At 39.9% G+C, this 20,692-nt stretch overlaps 2 protein-coding genes across 5 annotated transcripts in view; one reads left to right on the top strand and one right to left on the bottom strand.

Moving 5' to 3' along the window:
• The window catches only part of SLC39A10 (solute carrier family 39 member 10), a 37,858-nt gene extending 28,089 nt beyond the window's left edge, over positions 1-9,769 (bottom strand). For 2 of the 4 annotated variants that reach the window (XM_064660486.1, XM_064660487.1), the window contains exon 1: positions 9,282-9,385. In XM_064660486.1, the coding sequence (XP_064516556.1) occupies positions 9,282-9,290 (9 nt within the window). In that variant the 5' untranslated portion in view covers positions 9,291-9,385. Of the gene's footprint in view, positions 1-9,281; positions 9,386-9,437; positions 9,632-9,669 lie in introns of those variants that run through there. The other 2 variants (XM_064660488.1, XM_064660489.1) reach the window with 2 other exon arrangements.
• HECW2 (HECT, C2 and WW domain containing E3 ubiquitin protein ligase 2) overlaps positions 1-20,692 on the top strand; it is a 452,691-nt gene that overhangs the window by 254,867 nt on the left and 177,132 nt on the right. The window lies entirely within an intron of this gene.

Genomic DNA, 20,692 nt, shown 5'->3' with positions numbered 1-20,692 from the left:
CCCAAATGTGTCTTTGTTCACTAACTGTGGGAGACAAAAGTGTTCGTGAAGATGTCTTGGCAAACTCAGAAATAACATTTATCCTGTCTGACACATGACATAAAACAGTTTTACATATTTCAACAGGCAAATCCGCCAAGAAAATGCCCAGCTGAACCAATATGTGTCATGGTCACCACAATCCTAGTGAGACCTCAACAGAAGTCATGACATTTTCTAGCTCTCATTTATTTTACCCAAGATTATTCTGAAAGATCTACATGGCTATTCATAACAGGTCTGTGTGATGATTGAAGCAACCATTCAAACTGATACAAATACTGACTGGCTTCAAAAATCACTTACTATGCACTACTAACCTTTCTTAACAAGGTATTAAGAGAATTTTGATGGGACAACTTTAAGGTGAAATAGTGAACATATATTAATACCCAAGATTACTCTTAGTGTAAGATTAGAGACAGAAGAAGGGAAAGGAAGCACAATCCTTAGAGCCTTAACCTAAAATGCAAGCAGAGATGACTTCTTAGTCAACCAAATTAGAAATACTGATAGGTTAAAATTGCAATCTTAAAAATGTCATTATATAGATGTACTTCCCTGTGTCCATCAGCTTGCAATTGCAGGTACATTCCAACAGCAATGCAGACAGGTAAGGACAGATTCTATGGGAAGTGGGGCTGCATTTGCAGTGTTTCTAAAACTACACTGCAATGAGATCCATCCAACCTACACTGCAGTGTGGAGCATCATAATTTGATCCAATATGAGTTCCTGGCTTTTGCAGTACCTGTAATTTGGTACATACTTCTTCTAGTGCCTCTCCTGAAATATAGTTTTTCTTGAGGGTAATTTTCTTCCTTTCATTATAATTTTAATTACAATGATTTTCTGTTGACTAACTGTTGATTTGGTTTAATATTAGTGCAGTCACCACCTTTCTCAGTGGGATCACTGGGCCATGAATGTTTCCTGTGTCACTCCCTGGATCATTGACATCTTTCATCTTCATTGATTATTGATGCTAATGGGGCTTTCTTCGTTTTACATGATCCTATTAGTTCTCCAGACTCTGTAATTTCCATAACCCAATTCTGTAAAGAAAGAATACTTTTTATCAGGAACCTATTACTTCAACAGATCCTCCTAATTATGTGAAACCTGTCTATTTTAGCTAATATGCAAATGAACCAACTTCTGATTTTTCCAGAATTAAAATTTGAAATTGGTTCTACTGCCATATTATGGTACAAGAAACAGTTTAAAAAAAAAAATTAAAAAAACTACTTGCTGTCTCCAACATTTAATACAAATGATCAGTAAGTGTATCTCAAAACAAATCCAGTAATTTGAAAGAATAAGACTATTCTGACTATGCAAGAGGCACATTCCACAATGGTAAAATATTTGTAGTTGTTCTCTTTTTGATGAACAGAAATGGTTTGGCAGCCTACCACTGAAAATATGGGCTATCAAATTTCTCAGAGAAAGGTGTTTTATGCTCTTTGCCACTCATAGCTGGAACAAAATGAAAACTGGCATCTGCCTCTAAAATCAAAGAGTCAATAGTTAGTTGTGACCTTTATGGGTTCAACTTCAAAAATATTTGAGAATCACAGAATGTAAACATGAGATTCTGTAACAAATGCTTTAACGCTCCACAGAGTCAACATTTTCTGTTAAAAATATCCTCCCTCCTTCCCTCTCCTTTTGCTACTGTAATTACGAGTACCTCAGACCCTCCCAGTCTGCTGAGCATATCACAGCCAGATTACAAAATACTTACTGAGATCATATTACAACTATCCAAAGGAAATGCATTATGTGAACAGGGTTGCACATCTTTTCTATAAAATCAAGCCAAATAAAACTACTGTATTTCAAATTACGTGTTTAACTAATTAACAGACTACAGAACAGACCTGTGGTAGAAGATGGTTTAAACCATCAGGATAAACTGACAGAAACTAAAGTGATACACATCAGCAAAATTAAAAACTACCGGAAGCATCAGTTAAGAATCAAGACAAACACAGTCCATCTACACCTCCAAACTTATTTTAACACAAAAAATAGCTCAGTTTAAAATACCATTAAAAAGTGTGGGAGTTTAATCCTGAGAACAGACAAAGTTTTGATTCTAGTTAATCACAGCTGAAGAAACCTAAACACTTGTGTGCTGCTAAAAGAAGCCAGAGGCCTCACTTTTGTTATTTCTAGATCACTAGAATAACATGCTATCATTTAGCAGGACACTTCATTGCCAGGTTAAGGAGTTGAATAAATACTGACAATACTTCAATGGCCATTTGTCATCCACATCTAGGAATATTATACACACACCCCTGATCAGAGATGTTCTCAATATAAGGGGAAACCTCATAACCTGATCCCAGAATAATAAAGGTTGAAATGCCTTTTTTTCCCAGAAATTTGGCAAGGCTAACAATATAGCCAATCTTTGACCAGCATAACTATGTCCTCAAAGGAAAGCACAACAAATAAGTGAAAATACAAAAAAAAATTTCCAACTCGATACACTAGGTTTATATATTTCTGATTACACTACATGTACTTTTATAATGTAAATGTAATGTTTAAAAACTATATTACTGGTAATATGTAAGGCAGAAATGTTAAGGATCTTGCTTTGCTTATTGTCAAGAAAAGTAAAACTGAAGCAAACCATAACTGCAAGTACAGAATAAAAAACTGCAGAGCACACGAGGTATCATTTTGGTATTTCACTGTTTTTCAATCACTGCTTGGAACTACTGCATGACATATTTGATAAGGTATGGACAAAAATTCAGCAAAAAATGTGGTTTTTTTCATTGTTAAAATACATTCCTTTTACGTGAAGAACAATGTACTCCTCTAGATGTTTCACTTTGAGAAGACTTTGTTTATAAAATTCAACTAATCCCTTGCCTCTCATGTCCACATTCTAAATTTATTGTTAACAATCAAGCTACAATAAGAGAGAAAATTCCAGTAAATTAATTTATTTGCAGAAACTCTCAGAATTTTCCACAAATAAGTGACAATTTGCCCTTTTCAATTTTATTACTACTTTAAGAACACAACGGCAGTATGTTGCCGTATTCCAAAACATTATTTTGATTTGTCCATAGTCCAATCAACAAAACAAAAAACATAGCAAAAGCCCCCCAAAATTAAAATATTAAATCTATACATTTTTAAGGGGTTGTTGGTTTAAACTATATGACAAACTGAGAAGTGTTCCTATGTGCCAAAGCCTAAGTGTATCATAATACAGTCTTTCATTAGACAAATGCAGACACTTAGCACTGACAAAATAGCCCTTTTTTAGGGAATACAAGACCCAAGTATGGTCTTCAAAGACAGTTAAAGTATTTTACATCACCTAGCATAACTGCAATTCATTTGAACCACAAAGTTTGATACAGAGGAAATGGAATTATAATTTGCTATAGTTGCTGCATTCTTACTAAAGCTTCTCATCTTAATCTGTTCTTTTAAGAGTCATATAAACCCCTCATGTACCCCTCCCTACTACTGAACACACACAGTTAGCAAAAGCCAGCATAAGAATTTTTGCCTAGAGCCACTACAAATGAACTTCTCTGACTCTGTACCTCACTCTGCAGGAGCAGATCCCCTGAGATTGGCTGAGCTGGTCAGAGATTAGCTCAGCTGGTCAGAGCACGGTGTTGAGAACAGCAAGTTGTGAGTTCGATCTCCACATGGGCTTAAGAGCTGCACTCCATGATCCTTGCTGGTACCTTCCAACTCAGAATACTTTGTGAATTCCAGATGCATAAATTTAGACCACACACTTTACAAAACTCTTATCTGGAGTACAAAGACAGTAACTCTGTGAAAAAATAATTAGCTCTGGGCATACTACAATGAAAAGATAAATTTTGTATATACATCCTGCTACAACTACTGTGTGTTTACTGAATATATGGTCTGAGAGCAAGTGGACACTGCTAATTGACTCTGCTAGACAACTGCCTCAAAACACATTTCAGAACAGGAATGACGAACAGTCCTGTTTACATATCATATCAGACATCAAATAAATGGAAATATTTTATTTTTAGCATCAAAATGCACTAATGCAAGGCTACCACATTATCTGGACTGCAGTGAAGTAGCATTTCTTCTTTTAATGTAATCTAGTATGATTTAAAATTGTACCTTCAGGCTGAGATACTGTCTCCTATAGACTGATATTCAGGTCAGCACAAAAAATGCTTCTATATTCTGCAAAAAGAACTAGTCAATATATATGGCCTAAATGATACTGTTTGCATTTCATGGAATGAGAGTACTTATCAGGGCAGTGAAGCCCTGACGAAAACAGGTCTTCCTTGGCAGGAATGGATTACAGAAACTGCATAGAGTCTTGAGAAGTAATGTAACCACCAGGTGAAATATAGAGTACAATATTCCACTTGACAGTAAAGAAGTTCTTCTGGACTGCTGTGTAAGAATGAATATGAATGAAGCACTGCCTACAGTGGCAAAGACTTAAGAGACATCCCTACTCACTACTCTCCCTTACAGAAACACTCAGTTGTGGCATTATCAGTTATTCTGCAAGGTGAATTGAACTCAGCTTTCAGTTGAACAAATGACATATGGCTACCATAACAAAAAAATCCTAAAACCAGTCATCCTAGGATACAGTGCTACACAGTTCTATTCAAAATGCAAATCAATATTAATAAAGAGATAAGTATCAATAAAAAAAAAAAATCCACATCAAGAATCACATTGAACAATGTCTATTCAAAGAGACTACCTTGAAGATTACACGTATTTTTCCTTTGTTACATCAATCTCAGTATGGCTGCATGTTATTATCAGCAGTTAGCTTGGTTAAAAGAGGAACTATTTATAGTTATCAAATCACCAGCTGTAAATAATTTATCATTTAGTTATCTTTCAGAATTCAAGGTTATTATATTTGCCCATTAATAATCATCACACTAAAGATCAGTCTATGAATAAGGTGCAAGTTAGGTAATCTTGAGATATCTATCTTTATATATAAGCTGTATGACAGCACCTGTCTGGAATTCGTGTTTTATTATAGTGGTCTTTACTAGGAACTGTGACTGGAAACTATTTCTAAAGCATTTAAAGCCTACATGCAGAAACACTGTACAAAGTCTCTGTTGAGTATATATACTATGCTATGCAAATTCTCCAATCTTGAACAAAACTTCTTTCATACATTCTTAATCTGAAGAGCATTTTATCTCACATACGAATTTTATCTTACCCAAGTAACCACAGGACTTGGATTGATTAATGGCTTTCAGACATGATCATAGTTTTACATCAACTTCTGGTATTACACGGATTTTATCTCAATTCTGGATTGTTTTATCTACCTAATATCAGTGACTTCAAAACCATGTCTCTTTATCACCTCAGCACCAATGCTTACAGAATACAATTTTCTGTACCTCTTAACAGTCCAGAAACTATAGAGTTCTAACTCCTCTCTAGTTAATATTCCACATTTTGTATATATATGATACCTTGATTAACACTGAAATGTGACTGTCAACACAGAAGAAAAGGAGGGGCAGGTTTCTTTAGCAAACTTCATGAGGCTACAGCCACGGTGACAGCCACAGAATGAAGCTTCTGGGTCACTGACAGCTGAGAGAAAAACCACAACTGCTGAGTCATTCCTTCTCTGCAGCAATGGACAAAGCCAGGAAATGGAGAGAAGATGAGGCAGCACAATGTGATATCTAGAAGATGAGAACATTTCCAGTGAAATGAACTGTGTCCCCCAGTATGGGTGTAACACACTACGCATAATTCCAACATCCCTTCTTCCCGTAAGCTTTTGAAACCAACATGAGGAAACAATCATCTTCCAAGTCTCTCATGCTTCCTTCCAGCTTTCTGGGTATTAAAACCTGTACAGACTTTGGATTATCACAAGAGGTAACAAAACAAAAGTGACTGCAAAAAACTTTACTCCTCAGATTTTTATTACATCAAAAAACATGGGAGAAATGGTACTGATTCAATAGCATATTAAATATTATGAATAGGTGGACTGATGCAGGACATATCTTTCCTTCCTTTAGGAGGTTACAATGTAGGCAGGACATGGTTTCCAGCATTTCAATCAGTTTTCGAAACTTTGAAAAAAATTCTTTTTATCAGCTTAGCCTAACTGGTACACATTTCCTTACCAGACTTTATTAGGTGTATTTCAAATATCTCAGTTGCAATTTAAGAATGACCTAAGAACAATCTAAATTCTTTCTGCATCAAGTGCTGTTACTTCAGGCCTTTATCAGCAAGACAAAATTACTAGTTCTCATTTAAGATAACTTCAGTAGCCCACCTGCAAAGATGAATACTTTTCCTATGATGAAATTGTTTTAAATAATTGCTCTCAAAATTAAGTTGGACTCCCACAGAAAAAATAGGAAGTTATACTGATTTTCTTCTTATTAGGAAAACAGAAATTGCTTCCCAAAAGGCATAAATTCTCAGCTCATAGTCACTGTGAAGAAAACGGAATGAGGTTTTCTTGTTCTGGTATCAGTTTCACTGGTGACACACGCAGTTACATCTGTCCGTCCTGATACTGTGCAACAGTTTGTACAGATGCCATGATCTTTTCACTGAGTTTTGCCACAGTGAAGGACTGAATTGTAACTTAACAGAAAAACTTTCATGGAGTTTATCTTTTAATTAGCTTATGTAATTTTAACTCAGTAATTCCATCTAATGAGAAAACATAAATATTTCAAAACCCAGGCTGATTTACCTTATCACCGATTAAGTGCTCATATAATAAAATAAACTTCCACTTCTGTAAGAACTGTGACAGAGACAGGAACAACAGTCTTTATAATAGGCACAATCATGATCAAACGACATTAAAACTGGACAGCCAAGGCAAACAAGTCCAAACATACTTCCTTTGGGACTATATACACCCAGGCTAGAAGTTCATGTGAACTGGGCACTAGTTAAAAGGTCTCTTCATACTTGAATCAGCCATTGCTTTGCAAAAAATGTATTATGAATAGAAATAGCTAAATTACAGTTGCTTAACTTACTTAGTGAAGACCACAAAGGACATCTATGCCAAGTTGGATATATTAATTTTTTCATGTGCATACATTTATGTTGCTTGTGCAAGTCAAACTACATGAAAAGTATCTTACCAAGGCGTGCTCCTGAACATTCAAAAGGAATGGTTTATTAAAATACAGGGCCCAAGTACCACAGGCACTCAGTATTCTCCTGCTGACTTTTCGCAGGTAACTCTAGAAGATGGATATTGTCACATCACATAAATCTTAGTTTGAGACCACCAGTTTCTAAGCACTGCAGTAGATAATGGTCAGCACCACAGTCTGTGCTTTTTCACATAAACTTTCTGGAACATGCCTGAATCACCCTGATGATCCAGTTTCATTAGATTATTTCATGCAAAGGGAAAAACAAGTTGTAAGACAAAGCCTGTGAGCATATTTGCACTGCTTTAAACCACAGCTTTGCTGTAATTGCACATTTTATGATTGACTGGCTACATGTTGCAAACTTAGTACCTGGTTTTTATTTAAGCCAATCTGGAAACCACAAAGACTTACACAAGTATTAACTAAAACAAACCTCATTGTTTCGGAGAATTTTTCTTGTGAAGTCAGAATCTCTTCTCATGTTGCCTATTCCAGACAATTGTGTATGATCCTCTAGGTCCACCCTCTGTGGACACTAAGACACATCCCCATATGGAACTGCCACTATTAATCTCATCAAACATACATGATTAATTCAGTCTACAGATATACAGACACACATACAGGCCTAATCTCCTTTAGAAATAGAATGCATGGCTGCATACTTTTTTTCTTAAAAGTTTAAGTTGAAAGCAGTTTAAAACAGAAGTGCTGCAGGAGAGTATCACCAATTCTACTGTAACCATTATTATAGAACAGAAATTTAGTTAGTAAAGTCTATTGAGGCACTGGTCATGTTCTTGGAAACCACAGAGCTTTTTCACGTTATTTTCTTACATTATCAGACCAGAGTATTAGCCTAAATAGTAACCATTAATAAGTCAAATTCTTGGAGTAGCATTAGTCCACACCAAATACCTATTTCCCCCATGCAGTTAAAGAAGGCATCTTCTAAAGTAAAGAAAATAATTCTGTTAAAATTGAATTTTAGAAACCAAATCTGACACTTGTTTTGCAAAGAAATAGTTTTCTTGTTTTACGTCATTGTATCAGTTACTACTACCCAAAGGGATACAAGAATACACCAGGTATTACTTTTGTTAACTAGCTGACAATTGCTTCTGCTTGTCTGAAAACTAACCAGGCCTTCCAGTGTGCATTTCTCAGGCTTGAGGTTATCACAGGTTCCCTCAGTGTTTCAAGATCCTATCTTAATAAAAAACCCCTCATTACGATTGCTACTTACAGACATACAGTGTTTAGTGTTAGAAACCAGAGTTATTTCTAACTCTGGCAACTCTTCCTCAGAGGCAAGAGTTTAAGAGGTAGCAGGTATGAGCACTTTCTACAGAGGGCCCCAAAAACGACAAAGATAAGTGAAGATTTTGAAGAGTGATTTTTATTCCAAAGTTGCAACGTTAGGTGTATGTTTCCAAAGGATGCAGCACAAGCAGCTGTAATGGTCGAGAACAGGAAATCAATTATTTTCGCCCATCATTTTAGTGCCCGTTACAGCCAGCGACAAAAGCCTCCTGACCCTACATCTCTCACCCTTAGGGTATGTGCAGGTTACAGCCCGAGTGCTTTTCCCCCAGTTGTTAACGCGAACTCGGAACTCCGAGCCCAGCAAGGTTTACTCGCGTGGCTCGTTCATCATCCACAACCACTCTATTGCCCCCAAATATTGCCAAGTACTACGAGTGTCCTCCGCGGGCCCTGCAGGGCAGCTCCCTCCCCGCACACCCCGCGATTCCCCGCGGCCCCTGCGCCAGGCGGGAAGGGAGGGCCGGCATCTTCCACCCTCCCGGGGCCTCCACGTGGCCGCGCCGGGAGCGCTCGGCGGGGCCGGGACGCTCCCGAGCCGCACTCCCGGCAGGAAGGGAGCGGGCGCGAAGCGGGAGAGCGGGCTCTAAGGAGCTCCGTGCGGCGGGGCCGGGCCTCCCGCGGCGCCCCCCGACCCCCGCCGACCCCCTTTCTCTCTCCGCCCGAAAAGCGAGGGCAGCCGCAGCCCCGCCGCCGCGACCCGGGCCCCCAGCTCCGGGCGCGGGGGCGGGGAGGATTTACCTGCCGCATGGTCGCCGCACGAGCAGGAGCGAGAAAGGGGGCGGGGGGGACGCGCCAGGGCCGCGGCGGCGCCTCGTGCTCCGCCGCCTGGGGGAGAGCCCGGGCGCGGCCCCCCTGCCCGCCGCCCCCCTCACCCCGCCGGCCCCCCGCGCCCACCCGGGCCCCGCCGCCACGTGACGAGGCGGCCGCGCCGCCGTGTCGCCCCTCACGCCGCTCCGCATCGCGGGGAAGGTGGTGTCCGCTACTGCCGATCGATCCCCCGTGCTGGCTCCTCGCCCGCGCCCGCGGCCCCCCCCAGCCCCGGCCGGCCCGGGCCGGCCGCCACCCGCTCCGCGGAGCCGGGCGGCTGTGGGGGAGGGCATGTAAACAAATGGGGTTTTATAGCTACCTCACTCGAGTGCCGTGTGCATCTCCCTCTCCGCTCGGTACCAAACCGCCGCGGCGCCTCCTCCTCCTCCTCCTCCTCCCGCCGCTCCGCCGCCGCTATTCACAGACCCGCGTACGCTCGCCCTGCCCGCGCGGCCCCGCGGCCCGAGGCGGAGCCATTTCCTACCCCTGCTCCGGCGCTACGAAAGTGGCGTAGCGCCCCTGCCCTGCCCGCCCCTCGCTGCGGCGGCGGGCGGCGAACGCCGAGCGATGGCCGCGGGCCGGGACGGCCCCGGGCACAGCCCTGCGGGCCTCGGGGAGCGGGGGAGCCGCCGGGCCCCGCCGGAGGGAGGGCGGGCCGGGCCTCGGGGGGAGCCGGGCCTGCGGGCCGGGCCTGGGCCGCCGCCTCTGCAGCCGCCTGGGGAGAGGGTCCGTCAGCAAGAGCGGGGCATTCCGTAGCGAGGTACCTTCCGAGGGCGAGAATCGCATCACCCCCCGTTTATTTAACTCCAGAAAATCCTGCCAGGCTTTCTCACGAAATGAAAACCTGATAAGGCGATAAACGTGTCCACGTTCCGAGGTGGAGCCCCTCGTCACGACACACTTCATTCCTACAGAACAGCTACAGAGCTAAAAAAAAAACAACCCCCCCAAACACCCCTCTCCCCCCCAGCCTTATACAAATCAACGCCCCTCACTAGATCCAACACCTCACTAGATCAGGGGACATTTCGGTTTATAACGTAAGACCTACAATATAGTGGGAGTCTTTCACAACAAATCATATTTTAAAATAGAGCAGCGTGTTTTGCAATGGTTATTTATAAGAAGCATGTCAAAAGGCTGAGGCGCGGCTCTAGGAACGTTTCAAGTAAGTTTTAAGCTGCTTCATTTTTCTCTCTTGAGAAATTTGCATACGATTTTTGCCACATTTTCTTCCAAAAATAACTGGTGTTTCCATAGTGGGCTTCAATCTAGAGGCAAACCAACCTCTCCCTTATTTGTTAAGAAGGCACACATTTTTTCTCTTATATTCTTGAATTAAACTAACCTAATTATTTCCAAAACTGTTCCCTTGTTAAACCAGATGATTCACACCAGTACTACCTTAAGTCAGGCCTGGCAGATCTAGAATCCAATCCTATCCAATCATATCCTAGTCCTGTCTTAAATCCAAGCCATACCCCGTGGTCCATTTCTAATTTCAAATCTCCGATGACTTTTTCTCTCTTTAGTATTTATTTTGAGGGAAAAAACACTTCTATTCCTTCCTTCATTTTTTTCCATATATCCTATTGAATCCATGACTAGAATTCAAACACTACTAGTCCAAAGTCAGTAGCTTATATCAAGTTTTAGGGACTAATAAAGTGATTATGATTACCAAACTGTTGCACTAGGTCATTTGTATGTTGATTTGAATGATTTCTTCCTCCAAGCACGTCCTTTATCTCTTAGAATGTCTCTTGCTACAGCAAATAAAATACAGATCTGATTCTGACATTGGTCATTAGACATCTACCACAATATCCACTGTTGATCACTAGACATGACTGATTTGTATTGCCGTTCAGTCTAGAAATAAATCGAGTGCAAAATAGAATTAAAATACAAAGCTTTGTTTCTTTCCCCTTCTGAGTATATTGAGTGAATTGTACTCAGTAATAAAATAGAGCAAATGGGATTTGTTAGCTTTTCTGTGTAAAATTCCAATAATGTAAAACCTCATTAAAAGAAAAAGAAATTAAGAACTCTAGTAAAAGCACTGCAATGGATGAATAGAAATTACTATGTTTAATACAGAAAGGTCATTTAAAATTTAAGGTTTGCTTGATTTTGTACTAGTTTTACTGTGTTTAGAAAACCTGGTGGGTAAGGAAACTGCTCTGAAGGCAGCTTTGCCTTGTTGTGGATGTACTGATGCTACACAGATACTTTCCAGAGACTGACCCAACCAAAGTGTACCAATAAACAAATCTCTGTGTTAGTGGCTTCCAGCTGTTACACACTCTAACTTTTATCTGTTAATTTTTAAGCTAGAAGGGACCATTAAGAGGCCTTCCAGCACTCTGATACTGGTCATTAGACATCTGAGTATCCTTCCCTGCTAACAAATGAAAGTCTAATTTGTAGTTTGAGTTAGGTTATAACCTTCCCAGTTAGTCAGCTCATGGCTTTCTGCTGATACACTGAAAAGCCTGTTTGGATCTAGAATATTTTCCCAATAGTTGTACATTGTATCTTTCATTTATGTTTCTTCTCAGTAGTTTTAACCAGACGTTTTGGTACAAGAGCTGCCTGCACTTCAATATTTGAAGAAAAGAAGGTATGATTTTCTATAACACAGGTTCAAAAACCCAACCAAAAACTATTAGATCAGGCATTACTGTGAAAAGCATGCAGCTGAGAAGTGTGCTTCCCTGTAAAGCCCGTGGAGCAACTTTCTGTGCTGCAGGGAAGCCAGCACTGCAAGAGTGCTGAGAGCTTGAGAGTATACAAATGTATGCAACGAATCCAGACTGCCTTTTCGAGCTTCAAAAAGAATGATATATTACCATACTTTTAGAACAGAACTGTCTTTTTTTCACCTCTCCTCTCCCAGCTCACTTCCTTGCTGAGTAACACTGCACGGTGCATGCTCGTACGTTGGGCTGCAGGAAGGGAATTATTTTATATGTATATGTAATACAGAAGGACTTTGGATATAATGCTGCAAAAGCAGATTGTATCTTCTAGCAGGGCTTGTCTCACAATGGGGTCCTGTCTAGCAGCACACCTCCAGCTCCAGTACAATGCTGTGACCTCTTTCCAGTGCCCTGAGGTCCTGATGCATTTGGACAGCAGGCCCAGCTGAAGTCAACTGGCTGTGTCAGCACAGCAGATGAGAAAGTAAGAGACAGGGTATGGTGCCAAGATTTAGCTGTGAGATGCAGGCTTAAAGAGGGTGAGATTAGAGAGAATTTGTGAGATCTCCCACACTAATTTCCTGTCCTCCCTTGTAACAATCCAACTGCATGTGAAGGATAAAAGGTTAACATATATACGTATACAGAAAAGTACTTTGTTTAGACAAACTATTAACCCCACATTAAAAAAAAAAAAAAACAAAACCAACACCCACCAACCAACCAACCAGAACCCAAAGCTATAGAATTAGTAATTCTGCACACGGGTTTAGTTCTTATATCCTGATACTGCCACTGACTGTAAACAGAAGTGAAAGTCTTGTGAGTATTCCTTTGAGGTCAGGAACAATAATACTGAAAAATATTTTAATTGGGAGAAATTAATTTAGAAAGCTAGTGGTTGAAGTTGTACACAAACCTTCTGTTATTTAAGTAGGAGAAAAATGTCACTACTTGTTGACAAAATAAAGTTTTTGTCTGCCAAATTCAGTTTTTTTGGTTGAAGAACCCAACTTAATTTTCTTACTTTTGAAATATTGATATCTTATGAAAAAGCCAAGATGATGGCTTGAAACATTGACTTCCTTCTTTATTTTAAACCATCTGTCCAAGATTTAATCAGAGTTTAAGGCACTGTGAACGCCAACATAGCTGGGTTTGTGGCACATGTTACATTGTATATTTTCTTTCCTGTTCTTTAAAACATTTTTCTAGCTTCTGTGCCTGCCTTTCAGGAATTCTGAGAGCCTGAAACAAAGTCAGAAACGCCATTTCTTGTGTGACAATGACCAGCAAGTATTAATCAGTTTGCTAAAGAGTTAACCTTGGCAGAATTAACCTTGAGGTAGAGAACAGCTAACAGGACATAGCTAGTGTCAATGCAGACTTGCCAAACCAGAAGGATTTTACGAAATTCCTTAGGAGTGAAAGAGCTTTACTGCAGAAAGCTTTGCTCAGAAGTGCACTAACAAGAGCTGCTGAAGTGAAATATCAGGGAATCACATAGAAGGCATTTCTTTCCTTAATACATAATTTCCTAATCTGTATCTCAAATATAACCTGTTTAACTGAAGCTCTCTCTTCTGCTCTGAATTTACTGATGTACTTACACTGTAACCATCTGTGTGGTCAGTTGTGTTTTACAGATTTGCTTCTGTTTTTGCCATTTGGCACTCTGAAATGTGCTCATTCCCAGGCTGTATAAGAGGGCTGAGATTGGGTGCTGAAGCAGCAGAGACTTTGCTTATGGCAAGGACATAAGTGAAGGTGTTTAAGCATCAGAGTGCACTTAAACAAGCAGGTAGTGATTCTGTGATTAAAGCTTGTGCTTGGAAATGGGCAATGATGTTCTCTGGGGGATTTCACTGCCTCAGGACTGCTTGGATTTTTTGCAATGAATTAAATGCCCAAGTTATATAACTCCAAGGCTGTGTATAAATATGGTACCTTTAGTAGAGACTATATATGATTTTTTCCTGCCAAACTGAGTGCTCTCATTTAAGCCTTTGCTTGGCAGATTTCTTTATTTAGCTCTAATTGGTTTCAACTGTGCGAATTCCAATGATAATTCAAAGTAGATCTGGTCAGTTTTGCATGAACTAGTAAGTACAATTTGAAAGTTACTTTACTCATAAGATGGGACAAAAAGGGAAATAAATCCATCTAACTTTTTTTTTTTAAAAACTATTGCTATCCTTCTCATTACAACAACATGTAGATACCCCTCTGTTTGGATAGTATCTAAGTATGTATGAGCATATGTGTAGGTTTTGAAGCAAAAATGTCAATGTCAATGATATTGTCTGCATACTTTTAACTATGGTACTTGTGTAAGTACAGGAAGTTACTTTAGACAGAAACCCATGATTTTTTTTTTAACATGACAAAACAAGATACAGGTTTTAAAGATCTTTGTTTCAGAAGTTTTTGAGTTGGCCTCTTTGAAGAGAAGGGCTAGGCTTTTTGTTTTGTTTTTAAACATGGGCTGATATTTTTGGTGAAAAAATATAAAACCTTTGTCATTGGCTCAAGGCTTAAAGTTACATAAACATCAAAGGACATAAACAAAAGGGCGTGATGCTGCAGCAGCAACTGAAGTCTTTGGTAAACACAGAGGTGTTCCTGCAATATGGAAAAGAAGCCAATATGACTCATAGACCTTTGGTTGATTTTGCAAAGCTGGCAAATGCTAGTATAGCTTATCCACAGGAAAACTCTTGCTGGCAAATTTTGCTTTGTTAAATGAATATCCCTTTGATTTGTTGTTATTTGTTTTAAACATGACTTTCTAGTCCTACTCTCTAAAGCAGTCACAAGCCCTTTCATTGGATCTGAGACAGACAGGATTTGCTGGTCACAGGACTGGGATAAAATTCTAAGTGGAAGATATCAGAAAGCAAGGACAGTGTGCCACAGCCTTCTTCCTCTCTTGCGAGCTCAGGTTCGTTTATTTTTCTCCCTTCCTTCCTGCCTGTTGAAGTCACCTGTTTGCACCTTTTCTGTACGCACTGGTTGTAGAAAGATGTCACCTTCATACTAAAGGATGTAATGGGATGTAAAGGTCAGTCAGCTGCTTCCTTCAGCACGTGACTGGGCTGAGATTGCTGACCACAAAGAGCTTATGGTCATAGCCACACCAGAGCTCTGTATCAATAAATATGGATATTATCTGCTGGAGCCAGGCAGGGTTCAAAACATCAAACAAAGCTGTGCTAGCTGGCTGGGTGGGGTAGAAATTCCTCTAAAGGCTTTCAGTTATAAAAGTAAACTGGATTGATTCCAAAACTGACCCACCTGACCAAAGAGGAAATATTGACTTTAGTGTAATCTCTTAACATGCTGAGGAATTTGTTTTACACCCTCTTCTCAAACAGAATGGAAAAATTTAATGAGACTTGTCCCTGACATTATTTGAAAGAATCAATGAGCAGCTCAAAATAAGAAAACAAAGGTCAGTATCTTTTTTGTTTGTCAGTCCCTGTCAATTTTTAACCACTAGGTTGGTGAATTGGCATTTTTTATATATGACCTAAACTTAGCTGAGTAATAGAAGGATAGCTCTTCTAAAGCTGGATTTTAGCAGGCAGCTGGAGCGAATTTCCCCATTTTGCCTCTGTTACACACAGAAGTGGATATGACAAATTTTCAAACTCCTGCAATTCCTCTGTTATCAGCAGGAAGAATCAGGAAGCCAAAACATCCTTAAGCTACTGGCTATCTTGGGAGGGATTACTCATCTATGAAATTTCAGCAGTGAAAGGGAAGCCAACATGAGCTTGAATGAATGGACGAGGATGTTGTACAGCCTCATCCCTTCTTCATCAAAGATCCAAAACCTCAAAGAGATTCCCAGAGAAGACATGTGACAAGAACATGCACTGGCAGGGAAGACAAAGGTGTTGTTTGCAGAAATAAAGCAAATTCTGAAATGGGTGTTTTGTTTGCTTTTCTGAAAATCAGCTGTACAAGTAGCAAAATCTAAAATCAACAGACAGGCTCTCAAAATCAAAATTGTCAATGGCTGGCCCACAGTTTGGGAAAGAGTTAACTTATGCTCAGCTGTATTTATCCATCCATGCCTGATAATTCATAAATGGGAATTGGAGGGACCAGTAGGATACTGGCAGACACCATTAAAAGTACATGACCTCAGCTTTAAAATGCTGGCATGCACTGAAGTTGGGTAATTTCTCCCCATAATTTACGTGTTTTTAATTTTTACACCTGTATTTAGTGATTTGTACAGAAAATAAATAAGGACACACCAGCAATGTGAATGATGCTAGGAAACACCCCAATTTCCAAATCTTTGACTACACTTATTTACAGTACTACAAGGTACTGCAGTTTATTTTCCATGTTGCTGCCCCAAAATGCTTTGCACAGTTGGATGGTAATTAAGTTTTAATGACACAAGTAGGAATGCGAATTTAAATAGAAAGAGCTATGAAGAAGAGAGTAAACTTTAACTGATATACAAAAAAGATGAATCACAGGGTCACCTAAATGGGGTCTAAATGACAAGAAATGTAAAAATCAGGGGTGAATATCAGTGAAATTACGTGGACAGATAGGCCATGTGGATGTTACACAGCTAGAAACTGGGAAGGGAGCAGACAAATGGGGAGGCCTGTTTCATGGCTGTTTTTCATCTGCATGACTTAGCAACCTCATTTGATACCTCTTGCTGTGAAACAGTGATAACTCCTCTGAGAGCAACCTATAGCAGCAGAAAAATAGACTAATACGGTGATGAATAAATCCCATTATGGTTAGAAAAGGAAGAGAAATTTCGAAGCATTTTCTCAAGCATGGAACAAAAGACACTGCTTGTGACAGAGGGGATGTGGTCACATGTCTTTGCTGACAGATCAGGTGATGTTATTTGTGATGTATTAGAGCACTGAGAGGGCTCTGAGAGAACTCAAGGGTAGTAATGCCAATAAACAAGCAGATAGAAAATAAAGCCATTTCTGCTATGGTTGAGTTGGACTAACTTTGCTGAAATATTGTACTGACATCCAGTCTGTCCATCCATGGATATGTCATCCAAGAAAATTGACTGATAAACTCAGGGAAGGAAAACCAATCTGAGACAAACTTAATGCCAGTTTTGTCAACACTGGAATTGAAAAGAAAAAAAAAAAAGTTAAATTTGAAAATGTTTGATTTCACTCATGGTGTTTATGTCTTTCCACTCCTTTCAGATAACCTTCCCTTCTTGTATCTCTTATCTCTCCATAAAGACAACTAAAAATTCATTCCCATATTCACAAAGGGTAAACTCAGATGAGCTTCTGTGGTAGTGCTAATGAAATTATTGTGGACTTCTCCCAGAAAAACATGTGAGTTTGAGTTCATACCTTTTCTTGGTAAAGCAAAGCACTCCAAGAATATTTAAAATAAACTATTGAACAGTAAATGCTGTTCATTCTTTATAACAGGTTTACATTATTGAATGTATACCAAAATGCACCACAGGCATGCACTGATCTAATTCAAGGCTGAAAATTAATTGAGAAACCCCAAATACTACTGCTTTGTGGACAGATGAGGGCAAAATTAAAGGTCTTGGGAGTGAACTAATATTTATTTTTTCATTTAATCATGGTGTCATCTCTCAACAAATATGTCTGCTCACGTAACTGCTTCCAGCATGTAGCTTACTCTAAACATGTGGAAAGTGCAACTTCTAAAGAGTTTTTCTCTCCTGCTGAGGTTTCTTAGTTATTTCTCAGAAGAAAAAAAAAATACCCATAAGGTGCTTCACCCTGTACACCTATGAAAGTGAGTGGGCAGTTATTCTCACTGAAAGCAGTCTCCCAGTAGTATTTGGCTGTCAGACCACCTAAGTAGTTACCTAAACCCTGTACCTTAAAACAGTTCACAAAGTCATAGCCTCACTTTGAACAGTATATACTTCAGAGAATAACCTTCTCTGTTTTTTGCAGGTAGTTTAGTAGAAGTCAATGTAGCTGGGTAGACACTAATTTCATTTACATTTTCAGAATTACTTTTCTATTAATTATTAAATATATGAGAGAAATCCATTGGATTAATTGCAAGTGCAATCTGAAGTTTGAAAGCCTATAATTGTCAAATTTCCAGTTTACTAAAATTCTGAGAATTAGTCTCTGAAGCACAACATAATATCCTTTGGTAAATCAATATACAAAAAGAAAAGAAGGAAATAGTATGCAGAAGCTTCAAGACATTGCTTCTTACAGATAAACAGAAGCTAAACTTAAAGTCAATACTTACTAATGATTTGCAAGGAAGCTTGAAATAAGAATATTTTAGGTAAGCCAGTTACTTTAAAAGAAACTGCTTGGGGCTCTCCAGCTCATGTATACCTGGGTTGGGCTGGCTCATTGCCAAATTCCCACGTGAAGCAGAGGCCAGATTCTAAGAAATTCTCAATCCCAAACCAGCTCACAGAGTTTTACTTAAGTTTTCTCAAATGACCAGGAAGAACTTAGTTTGGACAACATGATTCTGGGATAATATTATTTATATTACAGGATGTGTCAAATTCATAACATAAGAATGACAAGAATTCATTGCTGTTATTCCAAGGGGGCTTTGCTTTTAAGGTAATCTACTCTTCTTACCTTGAAAGAAGTATACAAATTTTAGCCCCATTATCTCAGAAGATATCAAGATTATCACAGTTATCACTAATTAGACAAAAGTAGACTTGGTTATGCAGCTTCTAAAAACAGTGAATCAGAAAATGAACTGCCAGCCCTAATATACCTCAAAGTGCTGCAGGCACCCACTTCTTGAGAGCAGCATGCACACATTATAGATCAGATCAGGCCACTTACAGGATGTTGAGTGCCAACTTCATCATTCAGGACAGCAGTGACTGATTCTTGTCATTTCTCTCTTTCTCCTCTTCCTCATTTACAAAAGGGAGAGACTGCATGGCCTTTAGTCACTTCCCTAAACAGGAAGACTTGCTATCTATGCAGTTTCTTTTTTAAACCACTGTATTTTTAAGGAACTGTTTGAACGGGTTTTTTTATTTATTATTGTATTGAAATTGAACCTTGAGCTGGTAAAAACAATATTATGGTAGTGCTCTAGTTCTAAAACCAGAGCCGCTGTTTTCACAGGAGGACACTTCAAATTGCTGCACAGAACTTTTGACTGTTGAGCACTGAGAGGTATGCAGCGTACAAGCCCCAGTTACGGTGAACAGCCAAGCAGCAGTAGACAATTTTTCAGAGGCTACTGCTGATGGTTTTAATTGTAATCCAAAACATAACCCAGAGGAAAGCGATTTTTGCAGGGTAGAGTGAGGTGGATCAATATTACTGCAACTCTTTCCATTTTTTTTTAATGCCACTTTTGTTGTACTGCGAAACAGCACAGAAACTGCATTCATTTGAAAAGTCAGTGGTCTCCTGACAGCAAAAGACAGAGTTAGTCTTCATTCTTATATAACCTGATCAGCAATTGTACAGAAACCTGAATGAGGAGGAAATAACAAGACATCAAGAATTTGAGGCAGATGGAATTTATGCTGAACATCTCTGCCTGTTCATTGCACCCCCAGCAGTTCTGTCTTCCTTACATATCCCACAGCTCGTCTTGTTATGGCTCATGTTCAGCTCTTTGGCTCTTTTCAGAGCTGATTTAGTCTTCATAAGGCAATAGTTTATATTTTCACGAATCTGCAAAAGCAACCCACCTTCTTTTTCCAAACATGAGTTAAATTTACAGTGTCACCTGGGCAGAGGCCCCAGAGAGACAAGTGTTCTGGTTTCCAGGTGTAGCAAACCAGACCAGCAATTCTGTTTCTTCTGGGGACAGCATTTCCATGTGCTTTTCTGACAGCGCTCAACAGAGCATAATCTACAGGCCAGTCAGTCTTGCCTCAGTGCCTGGCAAGATCATGGAGCAGATTCTCCTGAATACTATGCTAAAGCATATGGAAAGGAGGTGAGTGATGACAGTCAACATGGCTTCACTAAGGGCAAATTATGCCTAAAAAATCTGGCAGTCTTCTACAATGAGGTTACAGTGCTGGTGGATAAGGAAAGAGCAACAGACATTACCTGCCTGGAGATGTGCAAAGCATTTGACCCTGTCCCTCGTGACATCCTTGTCTCTAAACTGGAGGGACATGGATTTGACGCATGGATCACTTGGTGGGTAATGAACAGGTAGATGGTTTCACTCAGAGTCAACAGCTCTGTGTTCAAGTAGAGACCAGTGACAGATGGTGTTCCTCAGGGGTGGGTATTGAGATGGGCACTGTTTAACATCCTGACGACAGGCACAGTGGGATCGGGTGCACTCACAGCAAATTTGCTGACAACACTGAGCTCTGTGGTGCAAGTGACACATTGGAGGGGAGGGATGGAACCCAGCGGGACCTGGATAGGCTTGAGAGGTGGGTCCATGTGAAGTTCATGAGGTTCAACAGGGCCAAGTGCAAAGCTGGTTGAAGGTTTTTTTGAAGGACAGGAAACACAGTACTTAAACTAGTACTTAAACTGACAGTTCCTCTGTGGCAGCACTTCCCAAGGTGGGATTGTAGTGGAATGACAAGTACAGAGAAATGAATAAGAAAAATTTGGTGCTGATAAGGGCTCAAATGTAAAACTTACGCTGACTATTCTCTTCACTGCC

This window comes from Pseudopipra pipra, chromosome 7, assembly GCF_036250125.1.
Source record: "Pseudopipra pipra isolate bDixPip1 chromosome 7, bDixPip1.hap1, whole genome shotgun sequence".
Taxonomy (NCBI): Eukaryota; Metazoa; Chordata; class Aves; order Passeriformes; family Pipridae; genus Pseudopipra; species Pseudopipra pipra.
This window is presented reverse-complemented; position numbering and strand designations above follow the sequence as displayed.